The 20,784-nt window shown below is 56.4% G+C and overlaps 1 protein-coding gene across 4 annotated transcripts in view; it reads right to left on the bottom strand.

Moving 5' to 3' along the window:
- Positions 1-16,094, bottom strand: part of CELSR1 (cadherin EGF LAG seven-pass G-type receptor 1) — a 175,339-nt gene extending 159,245 nt beyond the window's left edge. For all 4 annotated transcript variants that reach the window (XM_039463280.2, XM_039463281.2, XM_039463279.2 and 1 more), the window contains exon 1: positions 12,091-16,094. In XM_039463280.2, the coding sequence (XP_039319214.2) occupies positions 12,091-15,622 (3,532 nt within the window). In that variant the 5' untranslated portion in view covers positions 15,623-16,094. The remainder of the gene's footprint in view (positions 1-12,090) is intronic.
- Positions 16,095-20,784: the final 4,690 nt, after the last annotated feature.

The raw sequence follows: 20,784 nt of genomic DNA on the forward strand, positions 1-20,784 counted from the left end.
TCTTAGTGTGTCAATCCACTCACTGACAAATGGGTATTGCCCTGCAAGAGCGTGTGTGTGAGAGACAGGGTGTTACTCTGTTGCCCAGGCTGGAGTGCAGTGATGCAACCTCAGCTCACTGCAACCTCCACCTCCCAGGCTCAGGCAAACCTCCAGCCTCAGCCTCTTGAGCAGCTAGCTGGTCTCCAGGCTCGCGCTACCACGCCCAGCTAATTTTTGCATATTTTGTTGGTAGAAATGACCAATTCCTGGGCTCAAGCAATCCTCCTGCCTCAGATCCCCAAAGGACTGGGATTACAGGCTGGAGCCCCCAGGCCCGGTGAACTTCCCTGTTGACTAATGACACTAAGCATCTCTTTTTGTGCTTATTGGCCATTTGTATCTGTGGACGAAATGTCTATTCAAGTCCCTTCCTCACTTTTTAATTCCACTGTTTTCTTGTTGGGCAATTGTAGGAGTTTTTTGTTGTTGTTGTTGTTGTTGTTTGTTTGTTTGTTTTTTAAGATGCAGTTTCACTCTCACTCCCCAGGCTGGAGGGCAGTGGCACGATCTTGGCTCACCACAACCTCCGCCTCCCGGGTTCAAGCAATTCTCCTGCCTCAGCCTCCCAACTAGCTGGGATTACAGGCATGTGCCACCACGCCTGGCTAATTTTGTATTTTTAGTAGAGACGGGGTTTCTCCATGCTGGCCAGGCTGGTCTCGAACTCCTGACCTCAGGTGATCCACCCGCCTCAGCTTCCCAAAGTGCTGAGATTATAGGCATGAGCCACTGCGCCTCACCAAACTGTAGTTCTTCACATAGTCTGGATATTAATCCCTTATCAGATACATGATTTGCAAATATTTCATAACAGTTTTTAAATGGGATAATTTCTCAGCACTTGTAACATACATGGGCAAGAAAAAGGAGGTTTCCCAAATCAGTCAGATCTTCTGGCTGGATTTCTGCTTTTCCAATCCCTAACCTACAGACGCATGAGAGGCGGCAGGGAAGGGGCCCCAGGCGACGGCCAGTCCACCTTCTGAGGCCCAGAGGCAGCCAGGCTCACCCTGCGTCAAGCAATCTGCACGGGGCAGAGACTGGGGCTCAGGGCAGAGAGTAGGGCTCGACCCAGGCCTCATCTCTGGTGAAATCTCAGGCCTTCGGCCAGCATCACAACACATCAAAGGACACCCTGGGACCTTGGCGGACTGCGGAACCTCGGGGCAGCCTGAACAATCAACTCACTGACAACCTCGGGGCAGCCTGAACAATCAACTCACTGACAAACAGTTATGGCCTGCAGGAGCATTCTTATCTCCGAATGCTGACAGGGTGTGGGATTTTATTTGAATTAATTGCTGTTAGTTTACCTTAACCAAGTGTCATTTAGATTAGATACGAAAAAAAAATCCTAAAGTGTTTAAAAGAAGATACAGAACTGAGAATAAAAACAGGCTATTAAAAAGAAAGAAAAATCTTGGCCAGGCTCGGTGGCTCAGGCCCATCATCCCAGCACTTCGGGAGGCCGAGGCTGGCAGAACACCTGAGGTCAGGCGTTCAAGACCAGCCTGGCCAACATGGTGAAACCCCATCTCTACTAAAAATACAAAAATTAGCCAGGCGTGGTGGTGGGCGCCTACAGTCCACATACTCAAGAGGCTGAAGCATGAGAATCGCTGGAACCCATGAGGCAGAGGCTGCAGTGAGCTGAGGCTGCACCACTGCACTCCAGTCTGGGTGACAGAGCGAGACTCTGTCTCAGATAGACAGACAGACGAACAGACAGACAGACAGATAGATAGACAGATCTTGGTGGGTGGATGGATAGTTGGGGGTCTACTTCCCATAGAGGGATAGAGGGATAGAGGAAGGGAGGGAGGGAGAACGGAGGGCTGGAGGAAGACTCCCTGGCCAGTAGGAATCTGGACTCTCTGAGCTGGAAGGTCCCCTACCTGGCCCCCCATCAGCCACTGCTCTGAGCTGGCTCCTCATCTGGCATCTGCCTCCCCTGGCCTGCCAAATAGAGCCTCCAGCTATGGCCAGTGATACGCCTGCCTCCCTGCAGCTGGGTCCTACCAGTCCTGCACTCCACCGCTTCTCATGACAAGAAGAAACCTCATACGGACCCAGAGAAGGCTCCTAGGAGCCCCTTCTCCAGCTGGAGCCCCTTCTCCAGCCGGAGCCCCTCCAGCAATCCTGCAGCGCGGCTGCCCCCGGCTCAGTCAGGCACCACGTGCAGTAACTCTCAGTCTTCCCGTTTCAGGCAAGGTAGTCACTCACAGTGAGCTTCCACCCTCAGAAATCCCCAACTCCGTATCCCAGGGCCTCACCACCGGCAGAGGTAACCGAAGGGGGCCATCAGCGTGGTGATTAGAGCACTCAGACCCCAGAGTCTGCGCCTGGCTCTTCCTGCTGCTACCAGCTCTCTAGCCTCAGTTTCTCTGCCTGTACCACGGGGATCCTGTAAGGCTTCACTGAGATGATGTAGGGATAGCCCAACAGGCCTCCGGGTGGTGGGAAGCACAGACCCAGGCGGCTGGGAACAGCGCTCTTGTCCCGCGTCCACCTCTGAATCACCCCAGCTCTGGGCCAGCCTGCTCGGCTGCACGATCCCCGTCTCACAGGCCAGCCCCTTGTGCCTGGGACACGCTCAAGCCCCCAAACAAGGCCCGCAGCTCTGTGGGACGCACCCTGTCCCCTGCACCCTCCCCATGACAACTGGGGTGAAGTCGGTGTGTTGGGGGCTGGAAGGAAAGGTGTCACCACACACGAGGACCCTGAAAGTGCCCCCCACCCCTGCTGCGTGTGTGTGCATGCGCGTGTGTGTGTGTGTGTGGTGTGTGTGTTCTCTTTAAGAGCCCCTGGCCTTTATCCAGGACAAGAGAACTGGCACTAGAGGGGTTACACCACTAAAAGGCTGGTGTGGGGCTTTTCCCAGCGTAGGAATGTTCACGCCCAAAAAGGGGACCCGATCACTGAGGTCTCCACAAGTCCTTACCTGAAGTGAAGGCAAGAGAATTCCACCACCGGTGTTTTCCTGAAAAATGCCCATCCCTTCACCCAGGGCTACGTCCCCCAGCACGTGCGGGAGGAGCCGAAAACGGCTCCTGGGGTCTGTCCGTGCTTCCTCATGGCTCCCCTTGGGACCCCAAATAAAGGCAGCGGGCCCTCCACCTGGCAGACAGCCCCCTCCACCGGACCCCTCTGGCTCATTCCAGACATAATGCACACCTCCTCCCAGGCCCCAGGCCGTAGGCGACAGGAGAGGGAAGCCCAGGGGCCTCCACGAGGGGCAGCCACAAATGCAAGGCCGGACCCTGGACCCTCATGGCTGAAACCTCTGCCTGCATTGCCCCGTGAGGACCCTGCTGCCCTCCCAAAACAAGCAAGAGGAAGGCTGGGTCGCTGAATTAAAGAGGGTCCTTTACAGCCGTGCGCGGTGGCTCACGCTTCTAATCCCAGCACTTTGGGAGGCCGAGGCAGGTGGATCACCTGAGGTCGGGAGTTCGAGACCAGCCTGACCAACATGGAGAAACCCCATCTCTACTAAAAATACAAAATTAGCCAGGTGTGGTGGTAGGTGCTTGGAATCCCAATTACTTGGGAGGTTGAGGCAGAATTGCTTAAACCCAGGAGGCGGAGGTTGCGGTGAGCTCAGATCGCACCATTGCACTCCAGCCTGAGCAACAAGAGCAAAACTCAGTCTCAAAAAACAAAGAAAAAAAGAAGGTCGTTTATTACCACCCGTCCCAGCATTCAGGAATTCCATTCTAGGGAATCTGGGGCATTTATATGAACCCGCGTGTTCAGGTTACAGGAAAAGAAGAAAAAACTTAGAAAACGATTTCCCCCAAGGCTGTGAACTGAAGAAATCACGCCAAACTCATGAATACTTTCCACATGCTGTACCCACATGATAAAATCTACTTCTGTTTGAATCCAAGTGCTGGCAGGGATGAGCCCCGTGGCACCAGGCCACACGCCACACCCCAGCTAAGGTGGCCGCTGCCAGGGGCCCCAGCCCCACCTACCCACCGATCCCGTTCCTGAACAAGTTCTGCTATCGGGTTTCAAAATGTGCAGGTACAGGCACCAGCCCAGAGCCAAGGCGACCCTTCAGCAGTGACAGTGGGGCCAGCACAGGGTTCTGGCATGCTCAGCAACACAGGCCGTTCTGGGCATGACCAGCACCAAACCTCCTGACCCGCTCCTGCCTGGGAAAGCCCAGACTTTCACCTGCCTGCTACTTCACCTGGACTTTTAAAACTGGTCTCTCCACACCCTGGTTGGTACGTGGGGCCAAACACAGACCTCCCGGCAGCTGGCGGGCGCCTTGCCCTGGTGGGTCCATGTCCCGAGGACCTGCGGACCCTGGCACACTCCCAGGCCCCTTTTCCTCCATCTCCTCCAGGTGTGATGACTCAGAGGGAGGCGGATGTGACGGTCCTGGCAGCGCTGTCTGCAAAGCTGATGCACAGCAGCCCTCTGGAAGACACTGGAAAGACTCCGCACTGCCCACTCCCAATGACCGAGAGGGGCCAGTGCCCGCGGGTGAACACAGGTCGGGCTGCAGGACAGCTGGGTGCTGGGCATAACCTGCCAACTCTGCTGGGCCTTTAGCTCGGCCTTATGCAGGCCCCGTCCCCATGGCACCCGCCTTTCCTTTGACACTCCCACCCCACTCGTGCCAGTGACCTTGTCATCTGCTCCTCAGAGGCGCCCCCAAACCACTCCACTCAGATCTCACAGAGGCCACCAAGGGTCTGCCCCTGGCTAACGCAGGTCACACCTCTGTCCTCAGGTTCTCCGACCGCTAGACGGCATCCATCACGGATGACCCTCTTGGAGACCCTCGCCCTCCCTCAGCCTCTAGGGCCCTCCCCTGCAGGTAGTTACGCCTGCTCCAGCTCCCAAGCAGACCGTTCCCCATCCAGCAGGCCACTCGGGCTGTGGCTTCTCAAAGCTGGGCCTGGGTCCCCTCCTAACTGCCAGCACCCTCACTTCTGTGTCTGTGGCCCCGGCTGGTCTCCCCAGTCTGAACCTGCACACACAATCAACTTTAGGACAATCTCCAAGACACTCAGCCACATGGGGCCAAAAGTAGCCTCAGGTCTCCCCCCAGAGCCAATTCCTAGTAAGCACTCTGGCTCGGGAACGCGCCTCTCTCATCCTCCCAGAGCCGATTTCATCTGGCAAGCACAGACAGGGAACGTGGCTCAGGAGCTGCCCAGTCCAGGTTCAAAGCCCACTGCTGCCACCACAAGCTGCTGCCCTGGGAGCCCTGTCCTTGGTTTGCTCATCTCTGGGAGGGAGGCGGTGACAATACCTTCCACGCCCTAGGGTGGCGGCAAGAGAATTGCAGGTGACAGTGCAGGCAGAGCCTGGGAGAGTTCCTGGCACATGGAGCGTATTGGCTGAGATGCATCTGACTCTCTAAGCTGGCGAAGCTCTCCTCAGCCACCCGCCCTCCATAGCCACCCCACACTGCAGCAAGCCTGATGTCCCGGGCTTCCCTCCTGTGCAGTCTCACCATCCAGCACCTGGGACATGGGCCCCAGCTCTTGCCTACGTGCTCCCGAGGGGCCCACCAACTCCCCCCACCCCAGTCAGCCCTCTCCCAACCCGGGGGATCCCCCCGACTCCCAATGTCCCTGCCCAGCACACGTTGCACATGCCTGGGGGGTACAGGAGAGTCCCAGCCCGCCCTCGCCTGCACCTGGCATCACCGCCCTGACCCTGAGCTCAGCCCCCTCACTCACACTGGATCTCCAGGCCTTCGCACACAGCAGGGGCTTGATAAACGAATCAACACTCTTTATTCCTGAGGCAATGTTTCTCAAGGTATGACCAATCGACTATCTCCAAACTTACCAGAGCCCTAAAATGGTTAAATCATTGCCAAAAGCACCTTCTCCTGGGAAGGTTTGACACTCAGAATCCTGCTCAGCCACTGAAGCAATTTAAGATGGTCAGATCCAGGCTGGGCGGGGTGGCTCATGCCTGTAATCCCAGCACTTTGGGAGGTCGAAGCAGGTGGATCACCTGAGGTCAGGAGTTCAAGACCAGCCTGGCCAACATGGTGAAACCCTGTCTCGATAAAAATACAAAAATTAGCTGGGCGTAGTGGCGGGCACCTGTAATCGTAGCTACTAGGGAGGCTGAGGCAGAAGAATCACTTGAACCTGGGAGGTGGAGGTTGTGGTGAGCCAAGATCATGCCATTGCACTCCAGAGACTCCGTCTCAAAAAAAAAAAAAGATGGTGCAGTCCTTCTCCACCCCATGAGTTCCAGAAGAGCATGATGCTGCACATCCAGACGATACCCAAACAGCAGCCCGCTCCTACTTCCTTGTTCACTGTCGTCTGTTTAAAAGCCACTGCGATATCCTGTATTTAACTAGGCAAACATTTATGGGAGCTTTATCCAGCCCAGACGGCTTTATACCGTCCACTCCCCACTAAAGTAAATGGCGAGAAGGTTACTCAATCCTGTTATTTCACTGAGTTCCAGTATTTTCTGACATGCCTGGATGACTCATCTGCCAATCATTCTTACCCACAAACACCAACTTTCCCACATCCCTGGGTCTGCAGCACACATGGAGAGGCAGGGACATCACATTGCTCCCAAGCGCTGCATTCTGCATGAGAGGCCTCCAGCCGGGCACCCACGGGCACACGTTCAAAGTGAATTGAAAATAATGTGGTTCCTTTGGAAGGCCGAGGCGGGTGGATCACGAGGTCAAGAGATCGAGACCATCCTGGTCAACATGGTGAAACCCCGTCTCTACTAAAAATACAAAAAACTAGCTGGGCATGGTGGCGCGTGCCTGTAATCCCAGCTACTCAGGAGGCTGAGGCAGGAGAATTGCCTGAACCCAGGAGGCGGAGGTTGCGGTGAGCCGAGATGGCGCCATTGCACTCCAGCCTGGGCAACAAGAGCGAAACTCTGTCTCAAAAAACAAACAAACAAACAAAAAAAACAACAACAAAAAAAAACACATGGTCTGTCAACAGACAACTGCGTAGAGGAAGTGTGGTACATATACGCAGTGATGTACTATTCCACCATAAAAAAGAACAGGATCCTGTCGCCTGCAACAACATGGATGGACCCAGAGGGCATTATGTGAAGTGAAATAAGCCAGGCACACAAAGAAAATAACCCGTGTTCACACTTGCTTGTGGGATCTAAAAATCAAAGCACTTGAACTCGTGGGGATAGAGAATACAAGAATGGTTACGGGAGCCGGGGAAGGGGGTAGGAGGAGGAAGGTGGGATGATAAATGGGTACAAAAAAATAGTTTAAGAAATGAATCAGGCCAGGCACAGTGGCTCACGCCTACAATCCCAGCACTTTGGGAAGCCGAGGCAGGTGGACTACCTGAGGTTAGGAGTTCGAGATCAGCCTGGCCAACATGGTGAAACTTCATCTCTACTAAACATACAAAAATTAGCTGGGTGTGGTGGCAGGCACCTGTAATCACAGATACTCAGGAGGCCGAGGTAGGAGAATCCATTGAACCCAGGAGGTGGAGGTTGCAGTTAGCCGAGATCACGCCACTGCACTCCAGCCTGGGAGACAGAGTAAGACTCCATCTCAAGAAAAAAAAAAAAAAAGGGATAAGACCCAGTATTTAGCCCAACAGGAGACTATAGTCAATAATAATTTAATTGTGCATTCAAAAATAACTAAAAGAGAGGCCAGGCGCAGTAGCTCATGCTGGTAATCCCAGCACTTTGGGAGGCCAAGGCGGCTGGATCATGAGGTCAGAAGATCAAGACCTTCCTGGCTAACACAGTGAAACCCTGTCTCTACCAAAAATACGAAAAATTATCCAGTGTGGCGGTGCATGCCTGTAGTTCCAGCTACTTGGAAGGCGGAGGCAGGAGAATCACTTGAACCCGGGAGGCAGAGTTTTCAGTCAGCCAGTTCCTGCCACTGCACTGCAGCTTGGGTGACAGAGTGAGATTCAGTCTCAATTAAAAAAAGAAAAGAAAAACTAAAAGTATAATTGGATTGTTTCTAACACAAAGGATAAATGCTTGAGGGTATGGATACCCCATTTCTATGATGTGATGTGATTACACGTTGCATGCCTGTACCAGAACATCTCATGTACTCATCAGTACATACACCAGGCCAGGCGGAGTGGCTCATGCTCAGCACTTTGGGAGGCCAAGGCAGACGGATCACTTGAGCTCAGGAGTTGGAAGCCAGACTGAGTAACATAGTGAAACCCTGTCTCTACTAAAAATTAAAAAAAAAAAAAGTCAGGTGTGGTGGTGCAGAGAGCTGAGACGAAGACTGACATGAGTCATGATCACACCACCACACTTAAGCCTGGGCAACAGAGCAAGACCCTGTCTCATACACACACACACACACACACACACATACACACACACACATATCTATACATACACACCTAAATTTGTGTATATAATTTTATATAATTCATTATAGGTTACATATTATATATAATTCATTGTATAATTTTTTTTTTTCGAGACAGAGTCTGACTCTGTCACCCAGGCTGGAGTGCAACGGTGCAATCTCGGCTCACGGCAACCTCCAACTCCCAGGTTCAAGCGATTCTCCTGCTTCAGCCGCCTGAGTAGCTGGGATTGCAGGCACGTGCCATCATGCCCAGCTAATTTTAATATTTTTAGTAAAGATGGGGTTTCACCACGTTGGCCAGGATGGTCTCGATCTCTTGACCTCATGATCCGCCCGCCTCGGCCTCCCAAAGTGGGATTACAGGTGTGAGCCACTGCACCTGGCCCTGTTTTTTTAAATTAAAAATAAAATAAAACAAAGAATGTCAGTGTTTCTGAAAGGCCACTGTCCAGAAAGAACACAGAGCATATTCCAGATTTGAGTTGTCCATTGGGTCATCAGCCACGTTGTGCTGAAAAACACAAACACAGCTTTTACACACACTCATAATACAAAGTCCCTATCACCGAATTTAAAATCTCCTTCAAAGACCATCGCATAAAATGAACATCTTGTATTGCTGGATGTCACTCAAAAATGGCAGCTATTTGAATTTCACTGTCTTCAGACTTTTAAAATTTTTCTAAAAATGTTTTGTCCTTCATGGGCTGTATAAAAGCATCAACAATTATCTACTCACAGTCACAGCGATGGTGTTCAAGCCCAGGCCAGGCTAAATGAACTGCCCCCACCATGCATGCCTGCCCAGGTCCTGAAACAGGTGCCCCCCCCCACCCCCGTCCCTCTGGAATGGCTCCCACTAGACACAAAACATCCCTGCCCTGCCCCCAGCATGGAACTGTTCCCACCACCTCGCCCCTCATTAAACCTAAACCCTATTATTGGGCCAAGTCATTTTTAAACAGGCCAAATTTCCCATGCAGGCCTGTCCCATGCAGCACCTCCTGGGCCGTAATATTGCATCAAAGGCTTTAGGGCACGGCTATAAATCCTGGGGTACCAACAACACTCCATTGAAAACAGTGGATGAGTTTGAAACCACCGCTTCCCCACATTGTTCCTTAATAAAACCTCCAGTTAAGTCAAGGGCTGATCTTTTTGTTTGCTGTTTTTCTACCGGGTGCTTTGCCATCTGGAACTACAGCTCTTATGGTCATAGTGATTTGCTTCTTTGGAGCATTAAATCCCGGTCAAACGGTCTGAGGTTTCTGCATATCCTAGCATGCCTACTTCATTTTATCTTTCTTATTTATTTATTTAGAGACAGAATCTCACTCTGTTGCCCAGGCTGTAATGCAGCGGCAGGATCTCGGCTCACTGCAACCTCTACCTCCCAGGTTCAAACGATTCTCCTGCCTCAGCCTCCCAAACAGCTGGGACTACAGGCATCGCCACCATGCCCGACTAATTTTTGTATTTTTAGTAAAGACAGGGTTTCACCATGTTGGCCAGGCTGGTCTCGAACTCCTGACTTCACGTGATCCACCCGCCTCAGCCTCCCAAAGTGCTGGGATTACAGGTATGAGCCACCGTGCCCAGTCATATGCCTCCTTTAAAGCAGAGCACCCATTTGACACCGGAATAATTCAGTTTAGCAACTAATTCGTCAAAAATGTTCTCTTAAAGAAGAGAGGGAATGTGAAGGGCGGCCTGTTTTCTGCGGATAGTGGTTTAATGCCGAGCCCCTGCCCACGGGCTGTGCAGCCCTGAGGATGTCACTCAACACCCCTGAGCCTCAGTATCTTCATCTGTAAAACGAGCAGCAGCATAGCACCACCGAACTCCCAGTTACCAGGGAAACAAATGACAGCACCAGTCAAAGAGTAAAGAAAACTGCTTGCTGGAACCCAGTCAAAGGTAACCATTGTCATCTGGGGCGGGGCGAGGTGGGGCGGGGTGGGGTGTGCGTGCATGAGGGCCCAGTACTGCATTTACACAAGGGCTTGTCAGCAAAGCAGCAGAGCGAAGAACTGGATGAGGGAGACGGTGACTACTCAGCGTGCAGCCCCCAGCCCAGGTTCAACTGTGGTCCAGGCTGTGCGCCCCAGGTGGGATGGCCTCAGGATCCAACCTCCTTGGAAGGGAATCCATCCTAAACCCAGCTGCCTGACTAACTGCGGGGGGACCCACATTACTGATGCCGCAGACACACAAAACATCCCCGCTCCCAGCACAGAACTGTTCCCACTACCTTGTCCTCGTTAAATCTAAACCCTATTATTGGGCCAAGCCATTTTTAAACAGGCCAAATTTCCCATTCTATCAGATAAAGTGGAACAGAAGAAAAACTTCCTAAGAATATCCATAATCCCAATTAATTCGCCCTTAAGAGCCTATTCCATATTCTCCACACATTTTACGATCTCACAAAACCTAAAATATTCACCAACAAATAGACTGTACTGCCAAAACTGCACAGAAGGTTTGTATCATATCAAAACTGAATCTGTAAGTTTCACATCTATAAACAAACAACTGTAACTGGAAGCTGTTAGCTATCCAACCCCTCCTATATCACAGAGTTACAGCCAACCTCGGAAACAAAACAAATCAGAAAGTTAACTTGTTAATTCTTCCAGGGCTCCCGTGGCAATGCTGTATCCTAATAACTCACGGTTTAAATAACTCCTCCGAAACGGATTCAAGCAGCGGGCCAATATGAGCTCATCCTGGCAGTGGTCTTATAAATAAGGCCGCCTGCCTGCAGCAACACCCTTGGATGCATGGTCAGGCAAACCTCAAAGAGCCACTGGGGGACCTTTATTGCTCCCCCAGGCCCCGCCAACCTCTTTCTCTTCTGCGTCTCCCAATTCCAACACATTCTATCAGGGCCCCTCCCCAGCACCACAGGCCAGCCCTGGTCCTCGGGGTCAGAGGCGTGGAGGACCCGCCAAGCATCTGACCGCCGCGCCAAGGCTTCCTCTCCCTTCTGTTCACCTCCAGCCCCAGGGCCGGCAAGCAAGTTTCCCACACTGGCCCCACCACTAACTGGGCAGGCCTCTTCAACAGCACCCAAATTACAAGCCCGTGTCCAGGAACAGAAGCCAAGATGAAATGAGGCTATGCTTTTCAAAGAGCTTACACAAAGCCCTGCACACAGCCGCCCCGACTGTTATTATCTGGAGGAGACAGAAAATCGAGACCAGGGGAACACCGGCTGCATTACAGGGTGACTCAGGGGCCCGGCTGACAATCGCCAACGGTGCCACCCTGGAATTAATTGGCACATGGAAGGGGCAGTGATCTCTGATCTTCCCAGAGAGCCCTGTGGCTGGCTGATGAAAGAGCATACCCAAGCAAACCCTGTGACCCAGATCACCCGGAGGCCACATTTTAATAGCTGTGCTCAGGAGCCACTAGCCTGCTGAGGAAGGCGCCGAGCCCTGGTTTTGAACTTGGAGAAGCAGAAGCACAGGCCTGCTCCCAGGAAAATGCTGACGGAAGCAACGCAGTGCCTCTCCCCCTAGCTGGGCCTGAGTGGGGCGCTCGCCCCCAACATCCAACCAGAGGCAACAAATCTTTGCAGAGCTCCCCGCGCCCGGCCCAAATGCGCCCCGGCATGCGAGGCAAGGCCCTTGGTGGGTTCCTGAGGTTCTCCAGACGGCCCACCCAGAGCCGCTCCTCCCGCCCCAACGGCCACTCACCAGACACGGACACCTCCATGAGCGCCTCCAGCGGCCGGTTGTTGTCCAGGTCCCGGCTGAGCTGCAGCTCACCCGTGGCAGGGTCCAGTAGCAACAGGTGCAGCTCATTGCCACGCAGGAAGGTGTAGTTGAGGCTGTCCGACACATCCGGGTCATGGGCCGGGATGCGGCCGATCACGCCGGTGGGGAAGCTGTTTGACTTGTTGGTGACATAGTTGTTGAAGAGGATCTGGAAGTCGGGCAGTACTGGAGGGTTGTCATTCTGATCGACGAGAATAATGTGCACCGTGGCTCGGCTCACCAGCGGGGCCGACGTGGCCTGCACCACCAGCACATACTCCCGCCGGACCTCAAAGTCCAGCTCCACCAGGGCACGCAGGTCCCCGTTCAGCAGGTCCAGCTGGAAGAAATGCCGCATGTCGCCCTCCACAATCTGATACATGATCTGGGCATTGGGGCCTTCGTCAGGGTCCTGAGCACGGATCTTTGCCACCACCGACCCCACCGGGTTGTTCTCCTCTACAAACAGCTCCAGCTCGTCCTTCTCAAACATGGGGGCATTGTCATTAATGTCCAAGATGGTCACCTGGACTTCCACCGAGGCGCTAAGGGCAGCGGGGCTGCCGCGATCCACAGCCACAGCCCAAAGGTTGTACACGGCCACGTTCTCCCGGTCCAGCCGGCGCTGGGTGCGGATGACACCAGACGTGGGCTCGATGTAGAAGTCCCCATCACCGTCGTCCCCACCCTGGAAGGTGTACAGCAAACGCCCATTGGGACCCGAGTCCCGGTCCGTGGCAGAAACCTGGAGGATGCTGGTGGAGGGTGGAGCATCCTCAAAGATGGAACCCTGGTAGAAATCCCACAGGAACTGGGGTGCGTTGTCGTTGGCATCGAGGATGAGGATCTCCAGGGTAGTGGTGTCCGACTTCTGCGGGATGCCGTTGTCCAGGGCCGTGATGGTCAGCGTGTAGGCAACCTGGTGCTCATAGTCCAGCTCCATCATGGTGTACATGGTGCCACTGTCGGGGTCAATGCGGAACTGCGGCACGGGGTCCTGAATCACGTAGGTGATGCGGGCGTTCTCTCCTGTGTCCTCGTCATTGGCACTGAGGGTAGCAATGGAGGTGCCCACGGGCCTGTCCTCACTGACGCTCACCGTGTAATGGGAGCTCTGAAAGACCGGCCGGTGGGTGTTGGCATCGGTGATGTTGATGAGGACATGCGCGGTGTGCGACCGTGTGCCATCGGACGCTGTCACCGCCAGCACATACTGCTGCTCCTGCTTGTAGTCCAGAGGAAGGGCCAGGGTGATGAGGCCACCTCCCCTCTGGCTGCTGAGCGCAAAGCGGTTCCGGGTGTTGCCGCCCGTGAGCTGGTAGGTGATCACGCTGTTGGCGTCGCGGTCTCGGGCCTGCAGGGTCAGCACGCTGCTCCCCACGGCCGCATCCTCGTTCAGACGCAGCTCGTAGGTGGGCTGCGTGAACACCGGGTCGTTGTCGTTCACGTCCAGCACCGTGATGGAGACGCTGGTGGAGGAGCTCATGGGGGGCGAGCCGTGGTCCACGGCCTCCACCCCGAAGCTGTAATGCTCCACCTCCTCACGGTCCAGCTCGGCACACAAAGTGATCCAACCGGAACTGTTGTGGATCTGGAAGGGGAAGTCCGGGGCCGGGACGGGGTTCTTAGGCCCAGCGCTGCCGCCCCCCAGAAAGGCGGAGGCCGTGTCCACCAGGCGATAGCGCAGCCGGGCGTTCTCCCCAGAGTCCGCGTCCACCGCCTGAATGTGCACCACGGAGTAGCCCAGGGGCACGTTCTCCAACACCGTGGCCTGGAAGGGGCTGCTCACAAAGATGGGCTCGTTGTCATTGACATCCAGCACCTGCACAGACACCACCCCGGAGGAATTGATGAGGGGAGGCCGGCCTCCATCCTGGGCTTTGATGCTCAGCGAGTACCTCTGGACATCCTCGAAATCCAGGGGGTTGATCACATCCAGGATCCCGCTCAGCGAGTGCAGGTAGAACTGCCCGGCCACGTTCCCGCTGAGGATGCTGTAGTGAATGGCCGCGTTCTGGCCCTGGTCTCGGTCCGTGGCCTGCACGCGCAGCACAGCCGTGTTGAGCCCCACGTCCTCGGGCACTTGGACCACGTAGTTCTGCTCGCTGAACTGGGGGTAGTTGTCATTCTCATCCTCCACCTCGATGTACACGGTGGCCGTGGCGCTGAGCGGGCCCGGGTTGCGGCCCTGGTCGCTGGCCTCCACCAGCAGCTGGTACTCGGCCGCCTCCTCCCGGTCCAGCACCGCGCGCGTGCTCACCACGCCGGAGCTCGCGTTCAGCTGGAAGACGTCCCACGCGCCCCCCAGCATGCGGTAGCGCATGTTGGCGTTGACGGGCGAGTCGCGGTCGCTGGCGCGGATGGTCAGCACCTCGTAGCCCACCTCCAGGTTCTCCCGCACGCGCTCGCGGTACTCCGACTGCTCGAAGACCGGGCTGTGGTCGTTGGTGTCTTTGACCAAGACGGTGATGTAGGTGGTGGCCGAGCGCGGCGGCGTGCTGTAGTCCACCGCTTTTACCCTGAGCACGTGCGTCTCCTTGGTCTCGCGGTCCAGTTCGCTGGCCGTGCTCACCGCGCCCGTGGCGGAGTCGATGCGGAAGTAGCCGCGGGAGCGCTCGTCGAACAGCCCCTCCATGTAATAGCTCACGCGCTCCTCCTCGCCCTCGACGGTGTAGTGCGCGTGAAGCTGGAGGAGCGGGGTGCCCGCCGGCTCGTTCTCAAACAACGCCACCTGGTAGTTGGGCATCGGGAACTTCAGGCTCCCTCGGCCGCTCGTGCCCCGCCGGGCCCGTCGCACCGGCCCGGCCCGGGTTTGGGGCAAATTAGGCGGCGGCGATGGCGGTGGCGACGGGGAGGGCGTCCCCGAGGCGGCGGCCTCCAGTGCCAGCTCCACCCGGACGGCGCCAGCCGCGCATCGCAGGGCGCACAGCAGACGCAGGCAGATGGGGCGGCCGGGACAGCCGGGCCCGGGACGCGGTGGGCAGCTGCAGGCGGGGACGGTGGTCGGAGCTGCGAGCACGGAACGCCGCGCGGCCGCGCCGCCACCGGGGAAGCAGAGCGTCCCGCAGAGCCCAGGCCCTGGGAGCACAGCCCGCGCGCTCCCGGCACGGCGTCGGCAGCCGGGATGGGGCGCGCGCGCCCGCAGGCGGAGGTTCAGCGCCGTCGGGGCACCGCGGGCCGCCAAGCGGACTTGCAGCGGCAGCGGGCGCCCCGCCAGGTGCATGCAGCCCCGGGGCCCGGCGCCAGAGACGCGCCGCCGTCCTGCCAGCCGCCCCTCGCGGCCCACGTCCAGCAGCTCCCGCGGCGTTTGCGCGGCGCCCACCGCGTAGGTACGGCCGGGCCCGAGGGCGAAGGCGCGGGCCCCGCCAGGTACGCGCAGCTCCCAGGCGGCCGCTCGCAGCCCCAGCGCCGGCAGGGCGGCGGCGGCGGCCAGGAGCAGCAGCACGGGCAGCACGGGCGGCGGCGGCGCCATGGCCCGGAGCCCGAGCCCGAGCCGGGCTCCCGAACACAATCCATGCACCCGGCGCGCCTCCGCATCCACCCGGCGCGGCCGGGGAGCGGCTCCCGCGCGCCCGGCGCCTGGCCCTCGGGGCGGTCCGCGTCCCGCCTCCCCGGGGGTCCTGGCGAGGACTGTGGGGACCGCGCGCCCGGCCTCCCCCGCAGCTTCCACTTCGAGAGCACTTTGCGAAAGTTTGCGAAGTTGGTTTCAAGATGGCTCCTCCGCGCGTCCCGGGAGGGCGCCGCGCATCAACCTGCGGCGGCGGCGGCTCCAGGCAGCTCCAGGTGGCTCCGGCGCGGGCTCGGCCTGGCGGGCGTGGGAAGCGGGGCGGGCCCGGCACGGGGCGGGGGCTGAGTTCCCGGAGCGGGCTGGGCCGCACCTCGCAGCGCAGACCCCAGCGGCCGGCTGCTGCCTGGGCGATGCGCTCGGCCCGCGCCCCCTCCGCCCGGGCTCTCCCCGCCCCCGGCCCGGCCCCGCCCCGCCCCCGGCCCCGCCGCGTATTGTTCGGCCCCGGGGGGAGCCGGCAAGGAGGTGCGCGCCGGGAGGATCGCTATGGAGACGCGAGGGCGCGGCCGGGGCGGGAGCTGGGGGGCCCACTCCCGGGCGGCCTCCCCACCCAACCTCCCGGGGGGCGGGGCAGAGGGAGCAGGGCCGGGAGAGGTGGGGCTGGGGCCCCCCGTTGGCCGCTACCGGTGGGGCGGTGGCTCCACACCTCGGGCGCGGGGCCGCGGCTCAGAGCCTGGCTCCCCACCCTGGCAGAACAGATCCACGAAGACTGCCGCTAGGGGTGCCGCGCGGGTGGGACCAGGGGGCCGAGGGCTGGGGCCAAGGGGCCAGGAAGTCCCCCACTAAGAACTGCGGCGGCTGTCGAGAGGGGTTTACCCATTTTACAGCAAGACGCACGGAGGCTAAAATGTTTCACCCGGACCAAAACTCCCTGGACTTTGAAACCCAGTCGGCAGCTACCAGATCTGCGTCCCACTTGGTTTAAAGCGCAACTTTTAAAGAAGAAACGCCGTGTTGACATTAGGGATTTGGAACGGACGGTGGCGGCGCGCTCATCTCCCGCGTGCGGCGGGCTCCGAGCGTTCGCGGACACGCTGCGGAGTCCCAGAGGGTCCAGCTCCTCCCGAAGCGGGTTGAGGGGGACTGGGGGCCCTGGAAACCGCCTGTGGCGAGCAAGCACCCGCGGGGATTTAGAGCTGGCAACGGCCCGCCCCGGCCTCCTGCAGAGGCCAGCGGGGGGGCGGGGGAGGAACGGGGGTAGAGACCTTGGAGCTCTCAGAACCGTGACACACACACACCCGCCTCCTGCAGGGAACCACGGGCCGGGCGGGGACAGCTTTAGGTCTGAGAGACGGGTACACCTGCCTCCAGATCCGGCACAGCCATAGAGGGGGTGGAGGCTTAGGACTTCGCGAACCCCCCATGGGCGGGGCTTTGGGACCGTGCGACATCACCCCTCCTGTGGGGCTTTGGGACTGTGCCACTAGCGGTTGGGAAGGACGCGCACTCTCCCTCGGTGGCGCTGGGGCGCCGGGATCCAGGGCAGCCCTTAGGTCTCCCAGTGGTCGGGGACGGTAGGTGGAGGGTTCCTGGGGCGGGTCGGAGCGGTGGGGTGGGAGTATTGCGCAGTCTCCTCTAGAGGGTCTTTCTGGCAAGGGAGGGTCGGATCCTGCAGCCAAATCTCTGAGCTGAGCTTAGATGAGTCCCGTCTCAGCGAGGACTGTGGGCGGCTGCGGAGACCCGGAAGGGTTTCTCCCCCGGAGCGAGAGATGTGTCTGTGTGTGTCACACCCATACTCAGCCAACTTCACTCAAAGCTTTTGAAACAATGGCTTCGGACTGAATGAAGCCCAACGCGAGCATTTTCTTCCCAGTATCAATGATGTGAAGACATTATATTGATCTCAAAGGTGGAGTTGCGCCGGGCTCGGTGGCTCACGCCTGTAATCCCAGCACTTTGGGAGGCCAAGGCAGGTGGATCAGAGGTCAGGAGTTCAAGACCAGCCTGGCCAACATGGTGAAATCCTGTCTCTACTAAAAACACAAAAATTAGCCGGGCGCGGTGGCAGCGCCCGTAATCCCAGCTACTTGGGAGGCTGAGGCAGGAGAATTGTTTGAACCTGAAAGGCGGAGGTTGCAGTGAGCCGAGATTGTGCCATTGCACTCTAGCCTGGGTGGCAAAGCAAGACTCCATCTCAAAAAAAAAAAAAAAAAAAAAAAAAAGTAGGGTTGCTGGGAAATGTGCGTGTGGACAGAGGAGGAAGGAGAAAGGTCCATCCCTTAATGTGACCAGTCCAGGGCTTCCCCACCCCCCATAAACCCTTCCACTTGGATGTTTCCAGGAAGAAGGAAAGGACAAGAGTTCTGGGGTACGAAGGCAGGGCGGATCCCTGAGCCTGGAGCCTCACAATGGAAGGCTGCTGGGGGCGTCTGAAGGGGCTCAGGTGCAAGGAAAACCAGAGAAGCCCAGGAGTGCCTATTTTGCAATCAGGCTTTAAGCAGGACAGGTTGGGTTTAAATAAACAAAACTCAGCTGCAGCCAGTGGGTTTGGGTGTGGGCCTGCTTTTCTGGAATAAGACACCTGCAGGCTTCGAGGTAACCCCAGGGACTGCCCAGCACCATTTCCAGGTCCTAGGGACAAGTGAGGATGGATGAATCTAACAGGACGTCCAGCAAAGATGAAAGATCATTCCATTCACACTTAGACCGACAGCAAGTCCAACTTCACCATAACATTTAGGGGTGCACACAAATAGGGGAAAGGTGAAGAAAAGCAAGGAGGTGACTATGGGCACATTTGGGAGGGCTCTGGGGGGCAGGGGCGTCCCCTTCTGGACCTGAGGGTTACCGGAGTGTAGGCTTCGTGATCACACGTTGAACTCCGTGTGCCTGCTCTGTGCACTTTTCCCCATGCCTGCATGCTAGAGTCCGCAGTTTTATTTTTATTTGTATTTATTTTTAAATAGAGATAGGGTCTCACTATGTTGCCCAGGTTAGTCTCAAACTTCTGGGCTCAAGAGATCCTCCCACTTCAGCCTCTCAAAGTACTAGGATTACAGGTGTAAGCCACCATGCCCTATATAGAGTCCACAGTTTTGTTTTATTTTATTTATTTATTTATTTTTGAGACAAAGTCTCACTCTGTCACCCAGGCTGAATTGCAGTGGTGAGATCTGGGTTCAATGCAACCTCTGCCTCCCAGGTTCAAGCGATTCTCCTGCCTCAGCCTCCCAAGTAGCTGGGATTAGAGACAGGGGCCACCAGTCCTGGCTAACTTTTGTATTTTTAGTAGAGATGGGGTTTCGCCACATTGGCCAGGGTGGTCTTGACCTCCTGACCTCAGGTAATCCGCCCACCTCAGCCTTCCAAAGTGCTGGGATTGCAGGCATGAGCCACCGCACCCAGCCTAGAATCCACAATTTTAAATAAGGGGGGGCTGCAGCTTGTGCTGGGACGGCCAGGTAGTCCGGCTTCATCAGAAATCAGGAGTCCGGCCCGGGCGAAGTGGCTCACGCCTGTAATCCCTACACTTTGGGAGGCTGAGGTGGGTGGATCACCTGAGGTCAGGAGTTCAAGACCAGCCTGGCCAACATGGCGAAACACTGTCCCTACTAAAAGTATAAAAGTTGGCCAGGCATGTTGGCAGACACCTGTAATCCCAGCTACTCAGGAAGCTGAGGCAGGGGACTCACTTAAACCTGGGAGGCGGAGGTTGCAGTGAGCCAAGATCATGCCACTGCACTCCAGCCTGGGCAACAAGAGCGAGACTCCATCTCAAAAAAAAAAAAAAAAAAAAGAAGAAGAAGAAAGAGAAAGAAATTCACGAGTCTGAACTCACTGGCCTCTTCGAGGGGTGAGCTTTAATTTGCCAGTAACTAGTTGTGTGACCTTCACCAAGGCCTCACTCCTCGTGGCGCAGGGCCCGGCTCAGGCATGGATCTGCCAGGCCTAGCATTGACTGTGATCACAGTTGATTCCTAACATGAGTTCAAGGCTGCCTCCTCTCCGTCTTCATTATGCGAATTGACGCATCTGTGTTGGAGGAGAAGCGGGGGCTGCAGCTTTGGCCTGATTTCCCGAGGGGTCTGTAGTGGGACACTGATCCAGTCCACCCAGTTGTGTTTCCAGAAAGTGGAGCCGATTCCCCGGGAGCGGAAGGGGTGTGCTTGGGGCTTTGTAAAGAGCAGCGCCCTGTGTGGTGGGCTCGTTCACTGCCCAAGTCTGTGGCTCCCACAGGCCACGTCGCAGACCGTGTCCTTTGACGCTGGCTTGGAACAGGGTCTCTCCTCACTTAACCCCAGGCGTCACCATCTCTGGGGGCCAGTGGCCCTCTCATGACTCTCCGGGTGGGGAGGAGGCTTGGAGTTGAGTAGTGGCACCCTGAGTCACTCTTGCACCTGTCACCCTGAGAGCCACTGGCCAGAAGGGGCCCCATGTTCGGTGATGTTTTCTGTGCCTGGAATTGCTGCTTGCAGCCCTTCCCAGGGGCTTAATGGACTGTAATTGCTGTTTGTATTTTGCACGTGCCGGGAGATGTTTCATGGGAAGTGAGCATTTTAAAAAAAAAAAACAAAAATAGAATTGAGAAAAACAAGAAGGCAGACACGCTGGATTTCTAGTGTTTTACATGCTATAGGAAGCACTTCAAAAAGGTTTTTTTGCCAGGGGCTGGAACCAGAAGCTACGTGACTTCTGGAATCCGTTCCTTACACAATAAATTCCTGGGTCAGTTAAACGGCAAGGAGCCACAAGAAATCACCCACGGGCGAAAGCTGAGTGAGCCCAGGCCAAGCTCCACCTGGCCTTATTTTTGGAATTCAGGGGGAAATCTCTTGGGAACAGGCTCATAGCACCCCTCTCCCTCCCCTGAAGCCTTACAATTGTTGGGGTTTGACACATGGAAAATCGTGAAAGTTAAAACATGGTACAAAAATGAAGCCTTGAGGTAGAGTTAACAGAGGGAAGGGGCCACAGGGAATTTAGATCCTAATCAGACAGGTCTTATGTACTAGCGCTTCCCTGGAAAGCCAAGATAACGTTATGACTACAAAGAAAAAATGTTTTCCTGCTTGGAAGTTGCCAGAACTTGTCTGATACAAATGCTGGGATTTCTTGCCCACGGGCTGTCG

The sequence above is a fragment of the Saimiri boliviensis genome, chromosome 21 (assembly GCF_048565385.1).
Source record: "Saimiri boliviensis isolate mSaiBol1 chromosome 21, mSaiBol1.pri, whole genome shotgun sequence".
Taxonomy (NCBI): domain Eukaryota; kingdom Metazoa; phylum Chordata; class Mammalia; order Primates; family Cebidae; genus Saimiri; species Saimiri boliviensis.